Source organism: Lepidochelys kempii, chromosome 5 (assembly GCF_965140285.1).
Source record: "Lepidochelys kempii isolate rLepKem1 chromosome 5, rLepKem1.hap1, whole genome shotgun sequence".
In the NCBI taxonomy this organism is placed as follows: domain Eukaryota; kingdom Metazoa; phylum Chordata; order Testudines; family Cheloniidae; genus Lepidochelys; species Lepidochelys kempii.
Window position 1 is genome coordinate 69,443,308 of NC_136384.1, and position 23,004 is coordinate 69,466,311.

The 23,004-nt window shown below is 40.5% G+C and overlaps 1 protein-coding gene across 17 annotated transcripts in view; it reads left to right on the plus strand.

The window, feature by feature from the left end:
* Positions 1-23,004, plus strand: part of FER (FER tyrosine kinase) — a 432,887-nt gene that overhangs the window by 240,622 nt on the left and 169,261 nt on the right. For 15 of the 17 annotated variants that reach the window (XR_013635792.1, XM_073344641.2, XM_078852828.1 and 12 more), the window contains one exon: positions 22,174-22,230. The exons of the other annotated variants lie outside the window; for them this stretch is intronic. Coding sequence is in view for 14 of the 15 variants with exons in the window: in XM_073344641.2 (XP_073200742.1) it covers positions 22,174-22,230 (57 nt within the window). In the remaining variant the exon portion in view is untranslated. The remainder of the gene's footprint in view (positions 1-22,173; positions 22,231-23,004) is intronic. 17 annotated transcript variants of the gene reach the window in all.

Genomic DNA, 23,004 nt, shown 5'->3' on the forward strand with positions numbered 1-23,004 from the left:
TTATTTTATATTCTGTTCATAACCAAAAATGTGTGCGCACGCACACACAAAATTATGCAGCTCATGATCAGATACAAGAAAAGACAAATGACGTTTCGATTCCAGATTTATTTTATGCTAATGTACATCCTTTCCTTGGTGTGTATAATTAATATATTTAATTGTTGGCAGGTGTGCAGGAATATTGTTAGAATAAAGATCTGACTGATCCCATGCTCCATTCAAATTGCAGTGAGTTGAATATTAGTGAGGGTATATTCTTCCAGTGGAAGCATAAGTGGACTCTCCTGTGCCATTGTTCACCTTGAAATACTAATCACTTTGTAGTATGCTGTGTCAAGGTGATGATTTGTACCAAACCGCTTCAGGGTGAACTTTTGTTTTCCTTTGAGCGGCTATGCATGTTCCCACTGATGGGTATTGCATTGCCTAGTTGTGCCTAACTGTAGAACCTTCTCCAAGCAGTGTCCATTACAGCATTTGTATGTCCCCTCCTTTCCCTTTCCTCAGCATCTCCTGCTGGATGTTATGAGGGTGAGGCTGTATAAGGTTCCGTAGAGCGCTCTACCACCTCAATTCCTTCCAACCGCATGCCAAAGATGGAAGTGAACCACTCTGGTCTGTTCGGATATATTCCTAGCATCTTGTTAATTGTTTAGTTTAGTGATAAGTATAGGAAGTTATGGTAGTAGCTCAATTCCAGGTTATGGTGGAACTGAAGAAAAATAAGAAGCCAGGATTCAAGAGACGTGCTGCGTACCCAGCTGTCTTGCTAGCAGCCAAAGACAACATTAGGTGCCTAAAGTGCTCGGGAGAGGGCCACTCTTCCTCTGGGCATTCCATCTCCCAGACTTTCATGCCCAGAGCTCGCAAGGCAAGGCAAAATATGCTACAGATGCATCTTCTTAAGGAGGCCCTAGAACAGGGGTCGGCAAAGGTGGCAAGCGAGCTGATTTACAGTGGCACTCTGCTGCCGGACTGGGATTCCATCCACCGGCCTCGCTTAGCCCGCTGCCGGCCTGGATGGATGGAACCTTGGGCCGGCAGCGGGCTGAGCAGGACCAGCAACCAGGACCCTGGCTGAGCAGGGGCCGGCGGCCGGAACCCCAGCCTGGCAGCGGAGTGCCACTGTAAATCTGGCTGCCGGTCTGGGGTTCCGTCTGCTGGCCCCTGCCAGCCAGGGTCCCGGCTGCTGGCCCCGCTCAGCCCGCTGCCAGTCTGGAGTTCCGGCTGCCAGCCCCTGTAAATGTAAAATGTATTAATGGCACGCAAAACCTTAAATTATAGTGAATAAATAAAGACTTGGCATACCACCTCTGAAAGTTTGCTGACTCCTGCCCTAGAGGCTAGACACTCCAGATCCATGCATTTGTCAGATCCAAGGTCTAAGAAGCCAATTTGGGCTCCTGTGACTTACTTCAGCAAGTCAAGGCTGCTTAAAGATTCCAGAAAATTGGAACCCTTATCGGGTCTCGCTCTGGATCCTGCTGCTCAAAGCAGTTAGATCTTTGAAGGTACTGCTGATGGATTAGGGCCTATTATGGAAACAAGAGCCATGTTGTCTGCTTTGGCTGTGTCAGTTCCAAACAAGAATAAGGCAAGGGGAAAATGGCCACTGTTACCAGTGCCAGATCCCAAATGTCAGATTTGTCATGTCTGTCTGATTCTGACAGAGTCTCTACAGCTCCAAAACCAAGACTTGTTCGGGTGCTAGCTTCGATAATCCGGGGGTAGATTTTGAGTATTTCACTGGGTCCTCAGCTGTCCAAGTCTTTGGCTCTGGCCTGGACCCCTTCTGGAGGTTCATCTTTGGATTTGAAGAGGGCTCTTACTTTGGTGGCTGATGTGCACCATTCGAGTTCTAAGCATTTCTTGGGTCTGAGTGAGGAAACAGAGGGTCTTGTGCAATGCTTTGCTGGTTCCAAGGTCTGCATCACCTTCACCTGAAAACAGAGAAGAACAGAGGAGATTATTAGCCTTTCTCCTGATCTGTCTATACCTTCTCCTCCCAAGACTTGTACAGAGTTTCCACAAAGAGCTTTCTCTGCATTTGTTTCTTTCTACCCTCTCGGTCTGTTGCTGTTTCTGGTGCAGTCCATCACCAAGGCCAGATCCGTATCTAGAGGAGGACAGAGGAAGGATAGAGAGACCGGTTTCCACCCAGTTTGAGCCTCCTTTTGGTGGTCCTCCGAGTTTGTTCCTGAATCCCAGGAACTGGAGAGACTGGTCTTACTGGGAGTCTCCACAGGAATTTTTCAGTTGCCCTCCTTATGAGCGGAAAGGTGATGTTTCATTTTTAAAGGATCTGGTGGTGGAGAAATCCTTGGATCTAGTTCCACCAGATATATTTGCATCTCAGGCAGTGGTACCTGATACTTGGTCTGAAGATGATGATGAGGAGATAGCTCTTCTTTTTGTACAAGAGCATGGTGACACAGACTACAATCCTAATATGTCATCAGATTAGCATGTGGGCATGACTTCTGCCTCTTTCGCCTTGTGAGGATGCTCTGTAGTTTTGTGACCTGATGGATCACATGGCATCCATATTGAATTGATCTTCCATAGGAGTAGTGGAAACCTTCCATATGGTGTTTGCTATCCTTGGGGTGATCTCTAAGAATCGGAAGTTGTTACCAATTCTCGATGGTTTCCTGCAGCCTGCTAAGACTCCACTCCTGCATATTTCCAAGAAGGCAGACAAATTATATCAAATATCTCAAAGGGGTTTTCATATTTTCTCACGCAGCCTGTACCTAGTTTGCTGGTGGTGGCTGCTGCCAGTAGCAGGTTGAGGTCTGGGCAGGAAATTCCACTTTTGCTGATAGAGAAGGAAACAAGATTGATTCCCTAGAGAGAAGGGTGTTCTCTTCAACCTCTCTTCGTATCAGGGTGGCAAATTATCAATCAGTTCTGGCCTGCTATCTGTTCCACTTGTGGAAAAAGATGGCATAGTTTATGCAGTATTCGCCAGATGACAAAAGGCGATTGACAAATGCAATCCTAATGGAGAGTTACAATGTGGCAAACTGCTCTCAGACTCTTTTGCCAGTGTTGGCTCCTGCCGTTTTTCTGAGAAGACATGGTTGGCTTTACTCTTCTTCTCTGTATCTGTATACTAGACTGAAAGTGGAAGATATCTCATTTGAGGGGGATGGTCTTTTAAATGAAAGACTGATGAGATAGATGGCTGGCTCTCAGGGTTTCCTTTTTCTAGGAAGAGACCTTATACTTCTCTCTGTTATCAGATAGTATTATCTGCTGTCTTCCTTGGCTTATTTTTCATCAAATCAAAGATGTCAACAACAGCATCAGCAGGCTACACCTTTTCAGAGCTGATACAAGAAGAGATCTGTAAAATTGTGGCCTGAAGCTAATCAAGCTGAACCCTCCATTGTATTTGTCCAACATTAAGCCTTAGATTTGATGTGAAGATCAAAAGTTGAGAAGCAATCGGTGAGGATCCTCTTTCCTTTTTTTTTTTTTTTTTCAAGAAAGGCTAGCCTGTTTTATCAGCAAGCGGGGATTTATTTTCCTGGACCAATGGGTCCTAGAAATTATAGAGAAGGGCGTTGCCATTCAGTTTGTGCAACAACCCCCTTTCAAATCCCCCCTACCCTTTCCTTTTCAGGGAACCTTCTCACAAGGCTATTCTACTTTCAGAAGTGTAGACATTTCTTCTGATAGGGGCTATTGAGGAGGTTTTAGGAGATTTAAGATGTCAGACTCGGAAAGTAATTTTCTTTCTAGGTTTCATGGCAGCTACTTCTTATGTGACTCTATTTGAATGTCTCAGAATGAGGCCAGTGTAATACTGGATAGCTCAAGTCTATAGGTCAAATCTGGACAATCTTCAAATATGAGCATGCCTTGAGACATTCGGAACTTACTGACATGGTGGTCAGTGAAAGAAAATGTTCTCAGGGGTATCTAGTACCCTCACCAATGGTAAAGGATTGAAACATCAGATGCATGAAACAATGTTGGTGGGAATGGCACATCTGAGTCATCTTACGGTTTGTGGTCACTGGTCTTCTCAAGGGAGAGTCTTGCACATCAATTTGCTGGTGTTAAGTCATTCATCTGGCCTTCAAGTCATTTCTCCTCAAACACAGGATGGTTGTTCAAGTAGTAATGGACCATATATGTGTTATGTATTACGTCAACAAAGAGGGGTGTTTATGCCACTCAGTTATGTGCAGAAGTGATCAGATTATTAGACTAGTGCATTCTCCATGATATTCACCCTGTGGCCCTACGTTTAGCAGGAGAGAGCAATGTGATCGCAGATAGTCTCTACAGGGACACTTCTCAAATGCACAAATGGTCCCTGAAGGATCAGTTGATTGAGAGCCTCTTTTCCAGCTGGTGTCAACCAGATGTGGACTTGTTCACTACAAAGCTCATCAGAAAGCATCTTATCTTCTGTTCAAGAGCACGACATCAGTCCATCTCAGATGCTTTCATTCTGCACTGGGGAAGGGGACTTCTGTATGTTTGTTTCCCCCCACCCTTCCCATTGACCCAGAAAGTGACAAGGAAGATGTGTCAGGACAGGGCAAAGATAATTTTGATTGGCCATGTCAGCAGTGGTTTACGGATCTGCTCCTGCTGTCCAGCAGGGTCTTTATATGTATTCCTTTGTCTCTGGATCTTGTGCCTAAGTAATAGGGCAGGATTCTTTATCCGAATCTGCAGTCTCTTCACTTGACAGCTTGGGTGATTGGACTCTGACTCTGTCTATTCTTGAATAATCATGTTCTGCATGGTGCAGAATGTACTGCTTAATACTAGAATGCTGTCTTCTAAGAAGTGTTGTTATTGGAAGTGGTCCAGTCTGTGGCTTGGATGCGGGGAAAATCTGATTCTCCTGTCTCTGCTTCCATAATTTGTAGTTTGGATTATTTAATGCACTTAAAAACTGAGGAGTTCTCTAACTCATCTTTGAAAGTTTATTTGACAGCTATCTTGGCTTATCGTGTTTTGGTTGATGGTACATCGAAGTTTGTGAGGAGGTTATGTTATATGTATCCCCCTTTGAGAAATCCTGTTTTTTCTTGGGATCTTAATTTGGTTTTATGTATGTGATGGAATGGATCACAGAAACCCCCTTGGGAATGCCACCTGATGTGCCTAGACTACCTCCGAGCCTGTTTTCCCTGCCAGCTTGGGACTTCAGAACCTTGCCTTGTTTGAGCCAGACACGCTTGCCTGCTGCAAACACAGATCCAAGTCTGAACCACGTCCCCCACAAGCTGCAGGCTTAACTGAAAACAGCTTAAGAAGTGTTCCTGTCTCCAGCACTCAGATACCCAACTCCCAATGGGGTCCCAACCCCAAATAAATCCATTTTACCTTGTATAAAGGTTATACAGGGCAAACCCATACATTGTTCTCCCTCTATAACACTGATAGAGAGATATGCACAGCTTTCCACCCCAGGTATTAATACATACTCTGGGTTAATTAATAAGTAAAAAAGTGATTTTATTAAATACAAAAAGTAGGATTTAAGTGGTTCCAAGTAATAACAGACAGAAGAAAATGAATTGCCAAGCAAAATAAAATAAAACACAAAAGTCTATGCCTAATACAGTAGGAAACTAAATACAGGTAAATCTGACCCCCAGAGACGTTCTAATAAGCTGCTTTGACAGACTAGCCTCCTTCTAGTGTGGGTCCAGCAATCACTTTCACCCATGTAGTTACTGTCCTTTGTTCCAGTTTCTTTCAGGCATCTCCTTGGGGTGGAGAGGCTATCTCTTGAGCCATCTGAAGACGAATATGGAGAGGTTTTCCCAGGGGCATATATAGTCTCTCTTTTGTGGGTGGAAACCCCTCTCTCCCCCTATGTAGAATCCAGCTACAAAATGGAGTTTTGGAGTCACATGGGCAAGTCACATGTTCATGCATGACTCTGTTTTCTACAGGATGTTCCCAGGAAAGCTCAGATGTGGATTGGCATCTGTCAAGATCCATTGGTAGCCAAGTACTCCCAATTACTTGAATAACCCCTTCACACTACGTTGACCAAATCTGCCTTAGGTGCTTTCTACAGCAAACACTTTAAACACAAGCATAGAACCAACGATCATAACTTCAGACATAAAAATGATACATGCATACGAATAGGATGAACACATGCAGAAGAACGTAACCGTTGCAAACATATGTTACATGGCATATCTAGCATAAAACGTATTCCAGTTATGTCCTATTTACACTCATAAGCATATTTCTATAAAGCATTATGTACACTTGTGAAACCATGCTTTGAAACCTTGGTTGAGTGTTCTTTGTATTTTTAATCTCTTAAAACAGCCTTCATTATTGCCATTATGTCAGCCAGAAGAGTGAGTGAATTACTTCCCATTTACGTCTTTTCATAAACACAGGGTCTGTGGGTTTGCAGTGGAAGGAAATTAGGTGGTAGAGGGCTCTCCGCCCCTTTATATAGTCTCACCCTCAGAACATTTTGAAGTGCTGAGGGAAGTGGTAGGAGGGGGCACATGAATACTGTAATGGATACTTCTTGGAAAAAGAAAAGGAGTACTTGTGGCACCCTAGAGACTAACCAATTTATTTGAGCATAAGCTTTCATGAGCTACAGCTCACTTCATCGGATGCATGCTATGGAAAATACAGTGGGGAGATTTTATATACACAGAGAACATGAAACAATGGGTGTTACCATACACAGTGTAACAAGAGTGATCAGGTAAGGTGAGCTATTACCAGCAGGAGAGAAGAAAAACCTTTTGTAGTGATAATCAAGGTGCGCCATTTCCAGCAGTTGACAAGAATGTGTGAGGAACTGTGTGTGTGTGTGTGGTGAGGGATAGGGTGTGGAGGGGGAATAAACACGGGGAAATAGATTGACAGAGCCAGAAGAGTACCCAGAAGTTACCTACTCTAGGACAGGCCCAACAAAGAAAATAACGCCACTAGCCATCACCTTCAGCCCCCAACTAAAACCTCTCCAATGCATCATCAAGGATCTACAACCTATCCTGAAGGATGACCCATCACTCTCACAGATCTTGGGAGACAGGCCAGTCCTTGCTTACAGACAGCCCCCCAACCTGAAGTAAATACTCACCAGCAACCACACAACAAAAACAATAACCCAGGAACCTATCCTTGCAACAAAGCCCACAGCCAACTGTGTCCACATATCTATTCAGCGGACACCATCATAGGGCCTAATCACATCAGCCACGCAACCAGGGGCTCATTTACCTGCACATCTACTAATGTGATATGTCATCATGTGCCAGCAATGCCCCTCTACCATGTACATTGGTCAAACCAGACAGTGTCTACGTAAAAGAATAAATGGACCCAAATCAAACATCAAGAATTATAACATTCAAAAACTGGTAGGAGAACACTTCAATCTCTCTGGCCACTCAGTAAAAGATTTAAGGGTGGCAATTTTGTAACAGAAAAGCTTCAAAAACAGACTCCAACGAGAAACTGCTGAGCTTGAATTAATATACAAACTAGATACCATTAACTTGGGTTTGAGTAGAGACTGGGAGTTGCTCGGTCATTACACATATTGAATCTATTTCCTTAAGTTAAGTATCCTCACACCTTCTTGTCAACCATCTAAATGGGCTCTCCTGATTATCACTACAAAAGTTTTTTTCTCCTGCTGATAATAGCTCATCTTAACGAATTAGCCTCTCACAGTTTGAATGTAACTTCCAACTTATCTGTATGTATATATCTATCTATCTTACTATATGTTCCATTCTATGCATCTGGTGAAGTGGGCTGTAGCCCACGACAGCTTATGCTCCAATAAATTTTAGTCTCTAAGGTGCCACAAGTACTCCAGCTTCATTTTCAAAATTCAGCATTTAAATAGTGGTTTTTAGTACATTACATTGAAAAACTAAACTTCAAGTTTTGTCCTGCCAGTGTTACAGTAAATATGTCTCTTCCTGTTAGTTGCTGACACACCATCTGTTGCTAGAACTTCCAGTTTGCCGTAAGTAGCGAGGCAAGTATAAATTTTTGATGGTGGCCCTGAGAATTTGGAATGATGAACTCCCAGTGGAAGTCCATTTTAATAATTAGTGATCATTCTTCAAAAAAGCACTGAGTACAGTTGGTTTAGTGGGTGCTACGGTGTTTTCCCCATAGCAGTTAATTATTCCTAGTGAGTTTTGGGCATCCAGGCAAATATTTCTTCCTCAGCCACTGACCTTGACCAATGGTATATTGTAAAGTGATCACCTGCAGTTTAAGTGACTCAGTAATTTACTCTGGCCCAATCCTGTCATCAGCCAAACACTCTTCACCCCATTAGTTTCAGTCGGGGGAGCAAGACATGCAGCATAGCCCTTGAAGGACCAGGCTGTATGCCTCTTGAGACAAAAGGGACGTTCTTTTCCACATTCTTAGTGGACAGTTCTTCACCTTGGGTGCAGTAATAATTAGGCAAAACAGAGTGAGGTAAAGATGAAGGCCAAGATTTAAAAAAAAAAAATGGGTGTTTAAAGTTAGGCTCCTAAGTAAATACTTATGTTTTGAAGATCAGGAAACTTATGTTACAAATATGGATTTAGGAGCCTAAATTTGGGTATTTATTTTTGAAAATCTTGGCTTGAGCTTTTGCACTGTGATTTATGAACACACATGGGTGCATTCAGCATCTTATAAAATCAGTGTATTTCAACAGTATGTACAAGGATAGTGATATATTTTAGAAAGTATGCAGTGACAAAGCCAGAAGCAGACTTGTCATCTTTAACACACTGTGTTTTGCCTATGTATTATAGAAATGTCCATTCAAGTATGTGTGTATTGTGGAGTAATACCAAATGACTAAGTTAAATGAGTCACTCCATATTTTCTTGGGATCAGAATCATAATACCAGAATTTGCTAGAATCCTAATGTATACGTAATAACAAAAATAAGGTGCTACATCTGAGGTGCACTATAATCCCTGGATGGCTACTCTGAGGTGGGGAGAGGGTGAGTGGAGTAGCTGCAGTTGCTGGTGGGAAGAGGAGAAAAGGAGCAGTTTTGAGACGGTCCCTGCCTGGACCAGAGAGAATAGCTGTTATATCCTCTTAAGCCCCACCTGCCTTCTTTTAGTTCTCTTGGAGCATCCAGTTGCAGGCACAGCATGTGTGAGGAGATTATATCGTCACTTTTCTGCTTAGTTCTCCTCATTCGTGTTCCTGTGGAAGCATGCAGGGGAAAAGAGCCTTCAGCTAGCTCAGGGGTGGGCAAACTTTTTGGCCCGAGGGCCACATCAGGATGCAAAACTGTGTGGAGGGCTGGGTAGGGAAGGCTGTGCCTCCCCAAACAGTCTGGCCTCTGCCCCCTCACTGCCCCTCTCAGAACCTCTGACCCATCCAAACCCTGCCCCCCCGCTCCTTGTCCCCTGACCACCCCGTCCAGGGACCCCACACCCCAAACCGTACCCCCCTGCTCCCTGTCCCCTGACTGCGCCCCCAGACCCCTATCCACACTCCTGCCCCTCATCCAACTGCTCCCCCGGGACCTCCTGCCCTTTATCCAACTCCCTGCCCTCTTACCATGCAGATCAGAGCAGAAGGAGCTCTCAGCCCAGCTGGAACCAGCCGCGCTGCCGGCGTGGCTGCGGGGGAGGGGAGACAGTGGGGGAGGGGCCGGGGGCTAGCCTCCCCGGCCAGGAGCTTGCCTCCGCGGCAGGACAGTCCCACGGGCTGTAGTTTGCCCACCTCTGAGCTAGGTACTCCCTCCAGCATGGATCCATTTAAGTGCTGGTAGGTTGAAAAAGAGAGAGAAGAAAAAAAATGTGATGACAAGAGAAAGAAAAAAACGGTAAATAGTGGAAACCTCCAGCAGGGCACCTGGTCTTGTGGTACATGGGTGGGGGCCCTTACTACCCAGTCCATTTTAACGTGTAATGGGAAGGAAGGGTCGAAGGAAAAAAAAGTTGTTTACTTAAATGAAAGGAAGATGGAGAGTAAAAGCCAGCAGCTTTATAGTAAATTAACTATGAAAAACAGGGCAGACAAAGTGGATTTTCAGGAAATATTTGAAGGAGGAAAGGCAAAACCCTTGTGGTACAAAAAGAGAGATATTGTTCCAAGAATAGGTTGCAAGCTGGCCATACCTTCACTATATATTATGTAATATTAATATTTATATATGAACTTCCCTGATCTTCCATGCCCTTTTCAACACTAAAAAAAAGAAAAAATCTGCCTTGCCTAGTACATCACTTTTATTTCTCTGCTCACCTCCATGTTTCACATCCTGATGGGAAAAAAACGTGTTGAGAGAGAATTCCATGACCTCTGGACTAGAATTTGCAAGAGTTCAGGAATCGCCACTTATACTGTAATAGCTCAGGATTTCATTTCTGTTTATAGTCAAGCACTTTTAAATAAACAAAGGACTGTGTAATATAAAGATTGATAGGGAATGACCCTCTCCCAGCCCCTAAAATAGGTTTGAATTAATAAATTCCTTTTTGACTAACTTTTGAATCTTGGTTAAAAAAAAAAATCCCTTTATCCTAGCACTGAGTGCTTGGATATATAGAGGAAAATTAAAATGGAGATGACAAGAATAGCTGTCAGCCAGGGGGAATCTACTCAGGACTTTAGGTCATTTCTTTGTCTGTGGCTCACTGAGTCATGTTGCCATATATCTGTGACAGTGGAGAAGGAGCGATCTAGGACAATTCAAAATGCCCGAACTAGCATGATGTCTGGCTACTACCAGAGGGGTAATTTTCTCTTTGAATAAGAAGTTGTCAGGGTCAATTTGGGGGCTGGATTAGTGTCCTGTTGTTATAGTGTACTATAATTATGTAGTAGTTTAAAAACAAAAAACCTGTAAAACAGTTATGACTTACCAGGTGAGAAGGAATGAAACTGATTCCAAAGATAAATCTCTCCGAAGCCTGGTATTTGTGAATATGTAATTAGTTATTTTTGAAGCTCTTTGTACTTAAAAGGTAGCCCTTTGAAATGGGGAAAAGAAATTACTGTACCACCAAGCACAGCAGACCTGCTTTAAAGAATCAGAACAGTTAACATTTTCTGTGGAAGGAAAAACTAGACAAACATAGTTTATGTACCCAAAGGGAATGAAATGTGTATCTGCTGATAAAAACAAATCCTTCATAAATAGACATACTCTTATTCAAGACAACTTGGACTAATTTATAGACCATTTAAACAAGTGTTCAATTACTGACTGCTTGTGAAACTGATTCTAACAAAGCAAGACAATTTGCATATACTTATCAATAAAGAAATTTTTTCTAAAGCAGCCATGAGAACTTCACTGACAAAGCTGATCAAATTTTGAATAGTCCTTTATCTCTGAAAAATCTGCTAGTACTGAGATTTTGAATGGAACATATGTGTTAAACTCGTATATAATAAAGCAGGCTGACTGAAAGCTTGCATTAAAAGGAAAAATACAGGTAGTGATTAATGCACTAATATTAATAGTGGTAATACATCGTCTGACAGATAATTTGATTGCAGCTTATTGTGCCATTTTGTTTAATTATTCCTGTGAATGATTTCTTCTTCATAGACAAGCCTTTGAAATGTCGTCGTCTTGTCAATATTTTCAAAGTGTCATTTATTGAAGGATTAAATCTTGGGAAAGTAATAGGTAAAAATCCCTTAGCTTCGGTTTTAGTTTTTGTTGTTTTGGGGTTTGTTTGTTTTTTTTTGTTTTTTTTTTTGCCTCTTGCAATATTTTATTTTTAATTCAGAAGCTCATTAAATTAAGTACTTTAAAATTTTCTTTTCCAAGAAGCCATCATATTTTCCTTTTTGCCTTAGATTTATTGGGTGAGCAAAGCAAGGCCTTAGTCTGAACTCGATGTTCTAGACTTCAGTGAACAGAAGGCTATTTATTTTGGTGAAAATAAAAAAAAAAACAGAAAGGGACATAAGGGGGACACGTAGCCACTTCCATCTGGTTAGCAGACCCAGCAGCTTCAGCTAGATCTGTAATTGTCTGTAGATGGAGCAGTCAGTCCACGGCATCCATTAACCCCTTCCAGCACAATAACAATCCCCTCTCAGCTCTGTCCATTCTCCTGATAGAGTTTAAAATGTTGACACCCTGAATGACTTATCTCCCAGACAGAAAGAAAGGAAATAATAATGGTGGAGGGGAATGGGACGGAACAGAAAGCCCCTGGCATTGGTGGGAGGGGAACTGGGAGACCCTGGTGTTCTGGGACGGGGAAATGAGGGGCACACACAGACCCTGACATGGGAGTAGAGAATGGAGGACAATGATATGGGGGGCATGGGGAACACATACATCCCCTGGCACGTAGTAGAGAGAGGTATGGGGAGGGGTACCTAGAGCTCCTGTCATGTTGAGGTATGGGGTTATGAGGGGGACACAGAGAGCTCCTGGCATGGTGGGAGAATGGGAGACAATGTTAGGGGGATGAAGACATGGGATGGTGGAGGAAAAGGGGAGAATGGGGGGGCATTCAGAGGTGGATGGGAGGATGGCAGATGGGGAGCTTGTGGGGATGAATGGAGTAACTGAAGAAGTCTGCAATGCACGCAGCCTATAGAAGCAACCAAGTGTGTGGCCCTGTAGTATTGCATATAACAAAATAATTATAGAAACCAGTTTTTCCTTTTTCCTACAATTTCTTTAGTGCTAGTTTCCTGGGGACTAAATCATGGCCATCCTTATGTGACAAAACAGTGGGGAAAGAGGGAATAAGCAACCCCTCTAATTACATATTATCACATTGTAAGGAGAGTGATCACTTTAGATAAGCTGTTACCAGCAGGAGAGTGGGGTGGGAGGAGGTATTGTTTCATGGTCTCTGTGTATATAATGTCTTCTGCAGTTTCCACAGTATGCATCTGATGAAGTGAGCTGTAGCTCACGAAAGCTTATGCTCAAATAAATTGGTTAGTCTCTAAGGTGCCACAAGTACTCCTTTTCTTTTTTCTAATTACATAGTGAAGCATATTCCTCCCTCTTCCCTTCTCCCCTACCCCAGTCCCCCTTCCCTCCCCGCCAAAGGGAATTGCAACTCTTCTGCTCAGGAGAGCTCAGGACCTGCTAGTGAGTTGCTTCCCACAGGAGCAGCCTGCCAAAAGGAGCACAAAATAAATGGAACCAAGACTCCACCCTGCCCTTTATGTGTTTGACGGCAGAGCTCACTGGCTACATGGGGTTGTGGGGCATATGCTGCATTGTGTCTCTGGGTCACATTCTGACGTTTATGTGGCTATGGTATTCCCACTGAAGAGAGAGAAAATATTTGATGATAAAATAATTTCATGTATAAAAATCGGCAGCTGTCTTCACCTGAAATGGTCTGGAAGGTGATGGGTCAGATCTAGTTCTGAGACTTATCTGAAAACGTGACTTGAGCCTGTGCATATTGGATAGAGACCATTAACATTACACAATAACAAGAAGTGGGATATGTTGCTATTCTCTAGCGTTGATTGAGGTATTTCTGAGCACCTATGCATGAAAAATGTAATTATTAATACAAAATGCCAGAACAAAATATGAATTTAAAGGGAAAACCTCTGAGGTTTTGGCCCAATAAGCCTATAGTGTGTTAGTTAAAAACAAATTTTGAGCGTCGTATCTGTGATGAAACTGCTGACTTATGTAGAAGTTAATGGAATTCATAATATATAGGAATATTTTAGAAAGGCTTTTTCTTCAAAGAATGGAAAAATCACATGGCTTGTGTATTAGTATGGTGGTTACACAGAGGTAAAAAAAATCTCCAAAATGTAATTGAAATAACAAAGTAAATTAGTATCTTCAGCGTATCAATAGGGTTCTGTAATTGGTCTGCATGAAATACATTTGAGTAGGGCAGTGTAGTTAAACTGTGGGAGATGAAGTTTATAATATTGCGACAAAGTCAGGCCGGACAGCTGCAAGAGGGTTCTGGAAGGCCAATATGTCAGCCCTAGCATATTAAAGACCCTTTTGCCTGCAAGCTGAGAAGGGGTTACCTGAGGTCAATTAGGGATACCTGAATCCAATTAAGGGATGCCTGAAACCTTTTAAAACCTCTCTTCTGGTGAGAGAAAAGTGGGGGAGCGAGAGAGACAAGTTGCTGCCAAGCTAGTGACAGCAGGGAAATAAGCTTCTCCAGGGTGAGAAGCTGTGCTCCTTCCCATAAGGGAAACAGCCAAACCTAAATGTCTGCTAGGAAAAGGACTAACACCCTGGGACAAACAACAGGACAACACCCTGCCTCTGCGAGGCGGCAGGGAAAGATATCCCCCTTTATTTTTGTGTTTGTGAGACTGTTTCCTTTTTGATGGAGGATCACCCCTGAGACCTACCCTGAAAATACAACCGAAAGAGCACAGAAGGGAGAAGGCAAACACTGCTCAGAGTGAGACTGATTTACCCCAAGCCTGCCACCGCCAGAGGGGAAGTGCTAAGTCTGGCGAGACGAAGGAGGTGCCTTGCTGCAATATCTTGTAAAGATCATTGTTTCATAAGCATCAACTTTTATCATTTAGAATTTAAGATTAAAGCGCTGTAGTATTTTGACTAATGCTTGAGTGCCAGTCAAATGCACAAATTTTAGCCAGATTATTTTGTAGGTGCTGAGATTGGTCCATAAGATAGTTAAGATATTTATGTTTTAGAGAAATGCATGCTCGTGAAAGCAAAAGACTGATATTACTGGCTACAGCCATTGACAGTATGAGCACAGTGCAATTGTGTGCGTGCCATGGCTCTGTCAATGTAATTAATATAAATTTTCAGACAAATAATCATTTGTCCTAAAATTCTTGAAATGTTCAGGATTCACAAACATTTTCATGATTTTCAGCAGCTGCCCAGATATTTGCAAACAATGACTAATGACCTCATGAATAACTGTGAACTCTGCTATTATTTATGGCAAAAATATTTATTGATGTATTTGATCAGCTCTGATACTTGGACATTTTATTCTGTTTAATAGTCCTAGTAATTTTATTTTATTTTTAACTGCAAACAAAAATAAATACTGTAAATATGCATTTGGGCCCAGTCCTGTGAAGAACTGAATGTCTCCTGCCAGGTGTCTTGATGCCACAGTTCCCCATTATTTCTTTAGGAGTTGTGGGCACTTATCACCTCTCTGAGTGGATCCCTTGATAAAGTCATATATAAAAAAAGCCTTCAAAAATGACATTGAAGGAACATTATTTAGGTTGCACAGTCAAATAACTGAAAATTAGGAAATGCCAGATATAAGGTTCTCTGTGCAACTTTAATTCTGCCTCACTGTGCATTCATCCTGCACTCTGAATAAGGCAGGGGCTCTCTGGAAAAAGTAGGATGTGATAATGTAATTAAAGACTGTATCTTAATGCATAAGTGTAAGCAGGCAGAATTAAAGTTGCACAGGCATTTCCTTTACTGTGTAACCTAAATTACACTATTTCAAATGCATATTTTGTAATTTCCATTTTTTAAAGAAAAAGATAAAATCAAATTCTGTTACTTACAACTGCAATAACTCTCTCCCCTCATCATGCATCACCAGCAACATAGACCTCTACCGCTTGAACTACAGACTAGTTATATTAACTGGCATCAGGAGAAGGCTTTTATCCCAATGCAATGGGTAATAGACTGGAGGGTCCAGAGTGTGGCTGAGGGAAGCCTGACCCAACCCTCTTCCCCTCCATGGGAGTTGGGGAAACTCCAATCCTATGTATTGCCCCAAAATGGGGGATGGGCCATTGAGGCTATTTGCTAGGGGCAGGGATGGCTGAGGGAATGTTATGTTCAGTTATTATTTGGTCATGTTAGCAAAATCTTCCTGAAGAATGCAAGTGAGAAAGGAGAAATGGCAATTTTTATATATGAACTAAACCTGAATAGACTATCCTGGAGCAAAGCAAAGGAACTTCTTTTGCCCCAGGTCTTTCCCCATGCTGAATTTCAAAAAAATAGTGTAAGTGTTATAGCTTTGTAAAAGAGGGTTGCAAAAATCCTGTATAATGGAAAGTGTTAGTCTGCCTAAATACATGAGTCACAACCAGCTCTCCCTGTAAAACTGGATTCTGGGAGAAATCACCTGCCTTCATATGTGATTTAAGCATTCTAATAGCCCACACTGAGTTTTCTGAGTGCAATTTTCTCTAAAATTTTATTTTTGAGATAAGATATATCTGTCTGCATTTTTAATATAGCATAATCTCTACTCGGTCTTTTATTTCAACTAAAGAATTCATCCATTACCCTTATGTGGAAGCATAGTCAGCATATTGAGTGGAGCATTTCCTGTTTGCTGTAACTGAAAAATATATTTACTTGCTGTATCTGTTATATATATTCATATTTTTATAAACTTTTTTAAATAGAGACTAGTTTTTGAGGCCAATGACATATTGCTTGAAGGGTGGTGAAATTATCAAGGCTGAAATGATGTCCGAGGCTAAAATGTTCTTTTACAATCAGATAAAATTATATCACCTTTCAGATAAAGTTAATATATTTTTTCTAGCCATTTGTTTATTTAATAAAAGTGATGTAAATCTTTCTTCGGGTGCATTTTTTTTGAACAGGACATGTAAGCAGTGTAGGCTGCTTTGTTTTTTTGAAAGCCCACCATGTCTTTCAATGTATACTGATGTTTCCTGATTTTGTTTCTTTAAATCTTTATTTTTTTCCCCTAAGAAAGTCTTCATGATATAAAGGGTCACATGATGCAATTTTAGCCAAGAAGAACCTAATCAAGCATACTATAGGAACTGGAATAAATGTTTGCATTTTTTTAAGCAGACCATTAAAATCAGTAAATCATTTATTTACAACTTCGCTATGAACTGTTAGGCATTTAATGATTTATAAGAGAGCGTGTTGTGTGACAGACTCTTCCTAAAATATCGTTTGTTTTTCATTAGCTTCTCAACATTTATACACAATTGTCTTTGTAGTATACTGTATGTGATTGCTGCAGCAACAGATTATTTGGTGTATTCTAGCAATTGCTGACATGAACATCTTAGAGTGGGAGGGAAGGGATAGACGTGTGTTTTTGTAAAACTTCGATATCACGTCTCATTATTTGCCAAAGTAGTTGTATATGTAAGTCAAAAAATTTTTGTTTTGTTATTTTAGTATGGGAAGTTCCAAATTTAGCACAATAACTTCTTTCAGTTTAAGACTTAATTTATTTCCTTTTCATAAAGGATGGCTGCATGAAATGAACTTCAGTAGTACATAGTTTTGAAGTTGTGATAGCACAAAAGATCTTCAAAGCAAAAATAAAGTTTGCACAAGCATTTCCCCTTGAATGTCTTTATCAGATGGATCATACCTAGATTACTTTTTTCTTCACCTGTCAAATTATCTAATGCCAAAATTTAAGAGCAGCAGCAATATTATCACATCTGCAGGGTCTGTTTATCAGTTTGAAACAGGCAGAGATTTGTACCTAAGGTTTTTTCCATCTGTCCAAGCACAGAAAATTAATAAATGAGTGGGATACTTTTTAATCTGAGCTGCACTGTCTCCTATACAATCTTCTTGCTTAGGGCAGCCAGTTCTTCTGGGCTCCAAGGCTTCTGTTGTAACCACTGGACCACACAGAGCCTCTGGAGTAAAACTAGATGGTTGAAGGAAGTGGCAGTGAGATACAAAATATTTCTCTTCCCTGTAGGAAGACAGTAGTCACCAAGAATGCACTTGTATCCTGTAATTAACACTAATAAAGCACAATTAGCGCTGGTTCTTTCTGCACACCGGACCTCTCCTCCTATCGGTCCCCTCTGCCAAAGGTGTAGAAGTTTGCTGCTTTGATGTTCCCAGTTAGCTTGAGGAGCTAAAGTACACAAATCTGTTCATGAATTTAAGTGTGCTTTATGGTAATCAGTCAGGGGCTAAACAAGGGAGGAAAAACATGATGTACTCTTCAAAGCTCTACCCACAACATTCAGCTAGTCTTCTTCAACACAGCACATCATGTACATGGGAAACGAGCAGAGAATGGTTAAACAGGACAAGTTGTTGTTGTTTTTTCTTTAAATCCTTCTAGCAGTGTGTGTCTTGCTGAGATTAGCAGATTTGCAGTGCAAGATAAATTTTGACGTACGATTTTAGGCATAAATGCATTACATAACATCTACGGATAAAGTAATGCAGTAGTTCTCAAGTTGTGATCCATGTATGTACTATGGTCCACAGATGAAACATTTTAAGAACCAAACACAAGGATACTGGAGGGGAGCTAGTCCATAAGGACATCTCTACCTTTTAAGAAGTGGTCGCACAATAAAATGATGAGAACAAAGGGGGGAATTTTGGACCAGTCAGCCTAACTTCGATATCTGGAAAATACTGGAACAAATTATTAAGCAATCAGTTTGTCAGCACCTAGAGGATAAGAGTTATTAAGAAGAGCCAGCATGGATTTGTCAAGAACAAATTATGCCAAACCAACCTAATTTCCTTCTTTAACAGGGTTACTGGCCAAGTGGATAGTGGGGAAGCTGTAGACATGATATATCTTGATTTTTAGTAAGGCTTTTGATACAGTCCCCCATGACATTCTCAGGACAGAATTGGAATTTAAAATGACCGTGGCAAATTGAAGAATTGATCTGAAATCAACAAGATGAAATTCAGTAAAGACAAGTGCAAAGTATTACTCTTGGGAAGAAAAAAATCAAATGCCCATTTACAAAATGGAGAATAACTGGCTAAGCAGTAGTATTGAAAATGATCTAGGGGCTATTGTAGATCACAAATTGAGAGTCATCAGTTTGATGCAGTTGTTAAAAAGCTAATATTCTGGGGTATATTAACAGGAGTGCCCTATATAAGGCTGTGTCTACGTTTACAGCAACATGTAGGGTTCACGTAACAACATGTGGCAGTGAAAGGCAGGCTGCATCCATGCTGGAGTGTGTAGCTACACGTGGCAGTGAAAGGCTTTGGCACAAGGCACACAGCAGGGAAAGGCTTTGGCTGTTCCTTTTCCTGATGCCTCCTCCTTGTCAGAGCCTTTTCCCCACTGCCTCTTTCCTGCCAGAGCCTTTTTTTGCTGCCAGAGCATTTCTCAGCAGTAGGGACAGGCTCCGGCAGTGAAATATTAAACTGCTTAAAATAGCAGTGTAGATGTGGGTGGCACTTTTGGGGTATATAGAGAGCTGTGTAGGGTATATAATCTACAGTTCTGACATGTCTGTACATTGCTTGCCTAAGCAGTGCCTCATCATCCATACTGCTATGTATACCTATGCTAGCTGGGCATGCAGTGTCTGTACTCTACTCGCTATTGGAAGTGTAGATGTACCCTAAGACACAGGAGGTAATTGTCCCACTCTATTGAGGTCTCAGCTGGAGTATTGTGTCCCGGTTTTGGGTACCATGTTTCAAAGAAGATGTGGACAGGGGAGAGCACCAAAAATGATAAAAGGTTTAGAAACCCTGACCTATGAGGAAAGGGTTTGTTTTTTTTAAAAAAAAAAAAAAAGTGGGCATGTTTAGTCTTGAGAAAAGAAGACTGACGGGGGACCTTATAAGTCTTCAAATACTTTGAGGGCTGTTACAGAGAGGTCAGTAATCAGTTGTTCTGCATGTCCATTGAAGGTAGGACAAGAAATAATGTGCTTAATCTGCAGTCAGAGAAGTTTAGGTTCAATACTAGGAAAATCTTTCTAACTTTAAGGGTAGTTAAGATATGAAATAGACTTCTAAGGGAGGTTGTGAAATTCCCGTCATTGTAGGTTTTTAAGCACAGGTTAGACAAACACCGGTCAGGGATGGTCAAGGTATACTTGGTCCTGCCTTCGTGGAGGGTGGGGAGACTAGACTGACCTCCCAAGGTCCCTTCTAGCCCGACCTTTCTCTAATGGGGGTCCCCAAATGATGTCCCAATCACTGATCAATACAGAAGAGATTTTACTATCTGATTAGAACAAATCTGATAATTCTTTAGGAATCAGATCGGTCCAAAAGAATCTAAAATTGAATATTTTTCACATACTCCATCACTTTAAAAAAACAAACAAACCTCAGCTGCAAAATTAAAAGAGAGAAATGAAAACAGACAGAATATGTTCAGGATGATCTTAAATGTTGTCAAGCACATGAAGCAAACCGACAAAAGCAAAGCACTCTGTTAGGTACAAGAACATAGTAAAACAGTCTGTGTTGTAACATACAAATGAAAGTGTTAAAATGTCTTCTCTTTTCTTAGTTTGTGTCTCAGCCATAAAAATTATTTTAATATCTTTTTGCCTTTAACAGACTGCAAAATAGTGGTTGTATTTACTCTGCTACAGGCTCCTACCCTCGCGCCCCGCCCCATCCCCCCACTTATGGAAGCAAAGGGGACAGTACAGTCAAAAGAAAGGGTGGGAAAGTCTGCAGCAGATTGAGAAATAATATTTTTAACTATCCCCCTCAATCCATTTGATAAAAGAAAAGCTTCCTATTTTTTCCCTCTGTCCAGATGAGAAAATGTAGAGGTTCAGGTTTAAAAATATATCTAATTTAAGAAAAGTGAAAAAAAGTATTCACTTTGAAATGCTAAATAAGTCCACTAAATTGATTGTAAATTGTAATACAGCCAGTATACATTTTTGAATTTAGCAAAATCAGATCAGGTTTTGGATTTTGGCTGGGAGTAAACTTGTTTTTAAAAAAAGAACTTCTTAGAAAGCGGAACTTGTTCTCAATTAATCCATGACCAACTAAAGGTGAATTTACAATTCATTGAAGCTCTTAATTTTAGGTTAACCTTGGTGGCACAAAGGAGCCTTTAAATCAACACTAAATATCAGAAAAAAGAGAATCTGAAAGAATTTAAATCAATTCAGTTTAATTCTGGTCAGTTATTGATGTTGCTGTCACCTCTAGATTAGACTGTTCTACATGGATTACACAGTATGACCATTATAAAACTGAAGTTAATGCTCAGTGCAGCCACTTGATTATTAAGGAGTGCAATACAAAAAATTAGCACATTATACCACTAATCTGTAGTCTGCACTGGTTGTCAATATGTTTGCAACCCTGAAGATTTTGAGATTTGCTTACCTGAAAGACCACCTTACTTTCTCTGTTGCAACTGTGATTAGTGCTGCTGCTCAAATTTGACCTCTCTATTTGAGGGAGGAAATAGGTAAGGGGGTCCTTGACTTTGGAATTTGCTTTCAGTTGGTGCATTAAGGCTAGATTTGCTATTTTACCAGGCATGCTACAAAACCCACCTTTTACTCTGAGATTCAGGGAGAAAATGGATTAATGGGATGGCAACAGACTGGTTTAGATTTGGGTTTGTTTCATTAGTAATGGACAGATCCATGGTGTAAATGTGATGATGATAAATTTTCATATAAGATATTGTTGTTGATGGTATTTGTATGGTGCCTAGAGTATCATATGCTGGAAGAATCTAAAGAAATAAACAGAAATAAATAATTCCTCTACGTGACCATATCTATTAGTATTAAAATACAGCTCTGGAAATGTTTCAGCAAAACATGTTTGTACCAATCCAAATGTGTCCCAGTGCGGTCAGCAGCTTTTGCAGCCATTTAATGCATATGCTGTTTTGTAATAGAATGTTTGCATGACTGGTCTTCAGTACTGTACTGACACTATAATTGATGATTGTTTTTTTTTTTTTATTATACTACGGGATATTACTTGAGAAATATGTGAAACTGCACACAGTAGGTTTAATAAATGCTAACACATGGCCAGTTCATCTGTAGAAAAACTGGCTCTTTTTACAACGTACTGGAAGGGAAACCATTTTGTTGGATCAAGTCAGAATTAGGTTTATTGGGATTTTTTTTTGTATTGCAAAAGGAAGTCTCCTTATCCTTATCTCCTTACTTTGACTAAAGTCATTTTTAAAATCAGCAATAGTAGATATCAGATCCTGAGTTTTATGAAAATAGTGCCTGTTGTGCTCTATTTACATGTATGGTATCATGCTGAAGGCTTAATTTTCTGATAGAAATTTGCTATAATGTAGATTTTAATATTCTATTATGCAGCAACATTTCTTAAATCTGCTTTATAGCCTCTTGAGGTTATGTCTTGGCATGCTGTTGATTGAATGGTCTGAATGAAATATTCCTTTAGGTCTATTTCTACTAGCTCAAATACGTCTTATAAGAAATATACTATTGTGTGGACTAAGCAACTGGTTTTTTCCTTGCTGTAGGATAAGAAATGGGTTCTCAATCATGAAGATGTCACACTGGGAGAATTACTGGGCAAAGTAAGTAATCAACAGAACTAAATGAAAAAAAAATTCCTTAGCCTATGAGTTCCAAGTATATATTGACTGTGAAGTCTGTAGTTTCTTATTTTTGGAGCTCTTATTTTTCTAGTAAACAAAATTTCTTTAGTAATTCATATAGTTTAATGCATTGCAAATAGCACTGAATTTCAGCATACATAAAAGTACACCACGTTTACAAGTAAATAATAAATGTTCTCTGTCTTTTGTTGATTGGTATAAGTGTTTTAAGAGCAGCTTGCATATTTCATATATTTACATATACATACTGATTTTAACAATCTAATTTTATGTGTTGTATAAATACAAGCAATGAGGAATGTTTCTGCAAAGTAGTAAAGGTGCTTACATAAATTAGTGAGCTGATAAAAATCAGATGGTTTATGTGGACTGAACTGACTTTGTATGACCTGCTCAGTATTAGAAGGCAAGTAAAATAGTCGTGTAGGTAACATCACAACAATTGCTGCATTAGTCAAAATAATACTTAGCACTTACATAGCAGTTTACATTGTCAAAGTCTTTTACGAACATAAACCTTTAGAACACTTCTATAAATTCGGTAAGTAACTAGTCCTATGGCCCACTTTACATTTGGTGAAACTGATGCCAAACCCCATCGTGAGTTAGTACAAGTACTGAAATTAATGTTCAAGAATTCCTAGCTCTCAAACTTGTGTTTAATCCACTATACTAGGCTGCCTCTAATGCTCTAGACTATGCCACAAAACCTGAAAAATGCTTTAAATCAAA